General features: G+C 25.9%; 1 protein-coding gene across 11 annotated transcripts in view; it reads right to left on the bottom strand.

Moving 5' to 3' along the window:
* Positions 1 to 2,563: 2,563 nt before the first annotated feature.
* The window catches only part of LOC107448828 (protein tyrosine phosphatase type IVA 2), a 28,550-nt gene continuing 24,953 nt past the window's right edge, over positions 2,564 to 6,160 (bottom strand). For all 11 annotated transcript variants that reach the window (XM_043051343.2, XM_071177190.1, XM_043051377.2 and 8 more), the window contains exons 5-6: positions 5,284 to 5,358; positions 2,564 to 3,489 (exon numbers count right to left, since the gene is read on the bottom strand). In XM_043051343.2, the coding sequence (XP_042907277.1) occupies positions 3,381 to 3,489; positions 5,284 to 5,358 (184 nt within the window). In that variant the 3' untranslated portion in view covers positions 2,564 to 3,380. The remainder of the gene's footprint in view (positions 3,490 to 5,283; positions 5,359 to 6,160) is intronic.

The raw sequence follows: 6,160 nt of genomic DNA, 5'->3' as shown, positions 1-6,160 counted from the left end.
AAAAATCATGAAATTTTGAATCATGTAAAACGAATGGCATTCTCATACACTACGGACTGACAATACGCCGAAATAGATTGGGGTTGAATTAATTGTGAAAACGTTGAATAGAACAATGTGAACTGTGTCTTTTTGCATAATTCGTAACGAAAATCAACATGGTGAAGGAAAAACCTCATTTTGAAAAAGGGAAAATTATGCACTTTTTAAAAACATTCAATGAAAAAAGCACCGTTAAGGGCTTTTAAAAAACAAAAATCGAAAATAAGCACCTTTAAGCACTTTTTAAAAACGCTAAGCACCCTGTCTTATGTTTACTCTGTACTCTTATTTCAGAGATAAGGCTTTTGTTGCAAAAAGTCGCCTAGTTTGCGATTGTCCCAATGTCAACAAGAACGCTTTTTTTTCTTTTTGAAAAAAAGAAAGAAAAGCGTAAGTTGCTATTGCGTGCTGTTAAAATATTTTAAGTCGCCTATCTTAAGTGTGGTCTTTTGGGAAAATGGTACGTGGTATACAAAAAATAATTAAATTCTTTATTACCAGCTACGCATTTTCATCTAAAGGGTAGTTTTCATGTCCCAATGAGTGTGACCTGCAGGTAATGTAGTGTGGATATCTCGATCCTGATTGGCTGTTGAAACGTGGCATTTGTTTAAGTCAGCAACTGTTCTTTCCATTCTATTTCGAGTAAGCCAAGCCCGTCAAGTGTTAATTTTCTCAAGTGACACATTCTTTTTAAACAAAGATTCTTTCACGTGAATTTCAATTCTTTCTCTATATACTTACAAAGAGACATAACACAAAGACAGGCACGACGCCACATAGAACATAAACAAGCCAATTATGCATCGAAGTTGCCAGGTACACAAAACAAAAATATATCACGGTTACAATAAAATACATAAACAAATAATAAACCTCAGTTAAGTAAAAGAAGTAGACGAGAAAGAACTATATTTCCACTAATTCGATGTGCGATACGGCTCTGTATTAAATTTAAGTTCTAATGAACTTATGTAGAGAAACTTAGCTCAACTTTAATACGCCATGGGTTACGTATGAGTGGTCTTCTTGAAGTGCAAGTACCCGATTCGGGTGTTTTTTAAGACAGCTACTGGGTTTCAGTATTTGGGGGGAACACCATTGAATGTTCATCTACTTAAATTTAGTTCTTCAAAAAATTTGCGACAAATATAATGAACTCTTCTAAATAATATTCTTGATTAATAAAATTCTCTTTATCTATAAGCTGCTTATTTTTTTTAGAAATGGCAGTCGAAATAAATTTTAGATTAGAAGAAAAGTAGCCTAATTTGGAATCTATATAAATTTGATGAAAAAAAAAAGAAGACCACAGAATTTTTAAATGACTATTCAGTACTTGTGTCAAGTATTAGGCCTAATCGACACTTAAATATTTTTAATAAAATTTGCATAGAAGAGTTTTTTTTTCAATAAAAATTTTAACCTAGTGACACACTTATAAATAGTACATATTGCACTTTGCTTATAAGATGTTGCTTTTTCTAAAAAGAGCAGTCAGAATTATGTGATCACTTGACTCATAATGTAATTGATACAATGGAGAATTAAAAACTTAATGCTGAATTTCCAACTCTTTGCAATAAATAATTTGCATTTGTTTCATAATTTAAAATAATACTTTGCTTATGACATTTTGATATTTCTTAAAATAAAAAATCAAAAACAATGGACAGTTAAAAAATATTAAAAAAAATATGTTGCATAAATTTAAATTTTTTAAAATAAATAATTTGTACTGGTGTTTTATTATAAATTGATTTATTTCAATTTGCTTTCGAATCAACAATTTCACTAAAAATGACAATTAAAAATATGTCTCTGCTTTGGTGAGAAATAGGCCTATCAATGATGATACAATGGACAATTAAAATTTTTATTAAAAACAATTAGAATACAATTAACGATTCGGAACATTTAATTTTTTGGAATTAATATTTTGCACTTGACATACTCAAAAATACCTTCCGATTTCTAACAAGTTCTTCATTTTTTTAAAAAATGTCAGTCAGAAATATGTGATAGTTCGTATGAGAATTCGCATATTATATAATGATGCTATTGACACTTAAAAAGAAATTTAAGCCAGAAGAACTTTAATTATTTGACGTAGATAGTTTGTTTGTGTGCCATTTTTAAAATGATACATTACACTTTTCTTTTGAAATAAAATCTTGATTGAATGAAGCTTTTTCTCTTGATTTATATATATTTGAATAAAGTTTCTTGACTTTTTCTTTTCCCTCTAGAATTTTCTGCCCTATAGTTGTATGTTATTTTAGTTTTTTTAAATTTTTTTTTAAAAATTTAAGTTTAATTTAAAAATATGCTAATAAATTTTCTTTAAAAAAAAAAACGATTGTAAAGAAGTTAAAAATGTATGTTAAAACGTACTAATGACTTTAGAAGCTTAGCTAAAATAGGTGTCACAAAATGTAACATGCAGTCACTGGATTCTAAAACTACCATTGCCTTTCTTAACTTGCAATAGATTTTTCTTTCTTGTAATAAAAAACTAAACAATTTTTCATATCACATTTATTTTTCCAAATATTACAGCAGAAAAGTAGTCAATATCCTTGAAACAGAATTTCAAAGTTCACAAAAATTGCGTTAAAATCAATAGAAATAACGAAGATCTACATATCTCCATTTATTATTTGTACTTTATTCATAAAAATATATCTCACCAATTTAAAATTTTTTTAAAATATATGAAAAATATACATGGCTGATTTATAAGTCGGTGGAAAAAACTACAGTATTGAATTATAGCAATATAAAATTTAAGTTCTAGTCATATTATTGCTTGCAATAGGTAAAAATATCATTAAGATAATAAATTTTAACAGCTATACAAAATTTTATTTTTAACTAAACAAAAAACATAAATTCTGAGCATCATTATGAGCATAAACAATTCTAAGCATCTGAAAGCTTGAAATTCATTGACATATTTAAATTAAACAGGCAAGTCAAGTTACACAAACTTTTGGGGCAGAACAACCAATATTCAGAAAATTTAGCAAGATCAAAAATATTTCTAATTATCATTTTTATTCGAAAATAAAAATTTATAAAATTCATTGGAATGATAAGTAGCAAAATATTTGGTAATTTAAAAAAAAATTGATAAACAAGAGAACTTCTGCGTGTAATGTGTGAGTACATTTTAAACAATGATGAATGAGTAAATAAATGACATGAACAAAAATGTGAATTCCATCATATACAAATCTATTTTAAAGTGCTGCTAAGTAATGAAAAACTTTAAAATGAATAAGACAATAAGGCAACTTAAATTATTGCCATAGACAAAAAGGAAAAATAATTCCTGTTCACTGAATGCAGCACTGCTTCAAACCATTTTGGGATTTCAGACGGGACTTAGGACGGTATTTTTCCAGAAAAGCAAGTTGTTTAGCATTGATAGCACCCCTTCGTTTCCTGAAAATATTAAAAGCTTTATATTAAACATATTTCAATTAAGTTTTATGCATCTACATCAAAGCTTCTTTTTAATTTAAATATATGTTTAATAAAAGAAAAATATCCGCATAGTGTGCATGCATTTAATAGGCCTGATAAATAAGATTAAAATTACATTTAGTGATTTTTTCATCATATAGAAATTTGACTTCTGCCATTAGAGATGGTTCTTATATTGGTCAATTCCAAATTATAAGAACATTATTTTTCCTTTTAAATTTTATTTAATCTTTAAGAGAAGCCAAAATACTTTTGAAGGATTTCTGTTTATTTGTTTTTTATTCAATGTGATCTGTTACTTAGAAAAATGGTTTTCAGTCAAATCAAATGAAAAGTTCAAACAAAGCCTTAAAATTGCTGACTTACTTATAATGATTTTAAACTCCACAAACAGCCAAAGCACAGACATTTTAGCTCTTTATTTATTATCATTATTTTTGAAGCACTTTTGGACTATAACCATTTAACAAAAATTTTTTTAACACAAAACACTAGTTTTTTATGCAGGCACAACATCTCAAACAGGTCAAAATATTATCAAAAATGATTTGATTCATGGTGATTAATAACAACATTCATTTCATTTGGCATCTGAACTATCACACTTAATGTCAAAATCTGAATTTAAATGCTACTTTTAAGAGCTACTTTTGAATGAAAAATATTATTTAAAATAAGTAAACATCTTATAAAACATAACAAGAAAGTTGTCTTAAATTGAAAATCATAAAGGCATGCATTTGAAATAAAAAATTAATGCACACAAGAGAAAGTATTAAGCTTTAAAGCATAAATTAGTTGAAAAACAGGCATTATAAAATAAATTTGAAGTCACTAATTTTCAGACACTGATATTTTGATGCACTTGTGAAAACGTCAAATAGAACAATGTGAACTGTGTCTTTTTGCATAATTCGAAGCGAAAATCAACATAATAAAGGAAAAATCTCATTTTGAAAAAGGAAAAATAAAGCACTTTTTAAAAAAACCAATGAAAAAAGCTCCTTTAAGGGCTTTTAAAAAACGAAAATCGAAAATAAGCACTTTTCAAAAAAGCTCCGCACCCTGTTCTATATTTCTGCTTTTTAAATGAAAAATCATACTTCTTTTAAGTTACACTAATTAGTTTTAAAGAAACAATGGAAATATAAAAAGATAATTGTTTTCAATTTGTGGTTCGTTAGTCCAATGATGAGTTACAGATTAACACTAATTTTAGTTATCTAAGGTTAAAAAGAAAAAAATCTCAAACCAAAGCAATATTTTTTTTTAAATAAGAAAATTTTTACTTTTTTTATTTTTGTTTACGAGTAGAATAATTATTAGATAGTATTAGATGTTCAAAACAAATCCATCCAAAGATAATCTCTAGTTTTAACAGACATAAATGATTTAACTAAACATTGACACAAATTTTTCTTTTGAGTTTCTCACACATATTTTTTTCGATTTACTCACATACCCACAAGAGCTATGTGAATGCAATATTTCTCGAAAAAAATTAAACATCATATGGAATAACTAATTTAACCAACAATAAATTTAAAAAAAGAAAGAGTAAAACAATTAAAGATGCATTAATTTATATTTATGAAGGAAAAGCAAGGAAGAACAAAAACTTAATAGGCAAAGCATAAGAAAATATAACTTCACTAAAGCAAACTTTTAAAAAGAAGCAGCATACAAAACATAAAAATTACAATCTATAAAAATACATTTTTCTTCTCTCAAGGAAAAAAGAAAAAAACTTACTGCCTTATTAATTCAACAGCATCTTCATATTTCATTCCCAATTCAATCAAGGCAATTGCTACTAGAACAGGTGCCCTATTTATAAAAAAAAAAGGTTTCTTAACAAAATGGAACACACACTGTATGCAATAACTAGACAAGAATGCAAGATTACAACAAGGTAAAACTACAGTTGTAATTTTAACATTTTTACTTCCTTTACATATTAATTTTTTCTGAATTTAGAAGGACACATAAAAAAAAACAATGATTTTTTGCATGAATTTTTGGAAAGTTTAAAAATATGTTAATAGCTATTTTTTTTAATTTTTTAATACTGAGCTAATATTTTGATTTTATACAATAGAGGTACAATAAATTCCAAAAGTTCAAAATTATACTAATTAAAAATTGTGTATTGAATTCAAAATATATTGTATGTTTAAAATTACAACATAATACAAATTGTAAAATTCCACGAAAAAATACATTTTAATGAGATTTTACATTACTTTCCACACTCAACAATGAAAAAATTTCTTTATAAATTATACACATTTTTTATTTAGAAATACATAATGCTTGTTTTAAAACTATTAATTCTTAAATGTCAATATGCATTGCAAAAAATAATAAAAAATAAATTCTTTCACACAAATCAACTTAAAAGAAAATTTCTGACTAAAATATAACTTCAATAATTATAGTAAAAAACCTCAAAAGATGTAATGAAAATTTTAAATTGTAAAAAATTTAAATAAATGTTAAGAACTAAAGTTTAAAATATAAAAGGATCTTTAATTAAGAAAAAAAAAATGAAATCAATCCTGTAATGAAAATCTACAAGTACAAACTTAATAATTTCTTTTGGTGATAACAGCCCTACCTTTCAAAAAAA

This window comes from Parasteatoda tepidariorum, chromosome 2 (genome assembly GCF_043381705.1).
Source record: "Parasteatoda tepidariorum isolate YZ-2023 chromosome 2, CAS_Ptep_4.0, whole genome shotgun sequence".
In the NCBI taxonomy this organism is placed as follows: Eukaryota; Metazoa; Arthropoda; class Arachnida; order Araneae; family Theridiidae; genus Parasteatoda; species Parasteatoda tepidariorum.
Note: the sequence above shows the minus strand (reverse complement) of the source record. Positions and strands in the feature narration are given on the sequence as shown.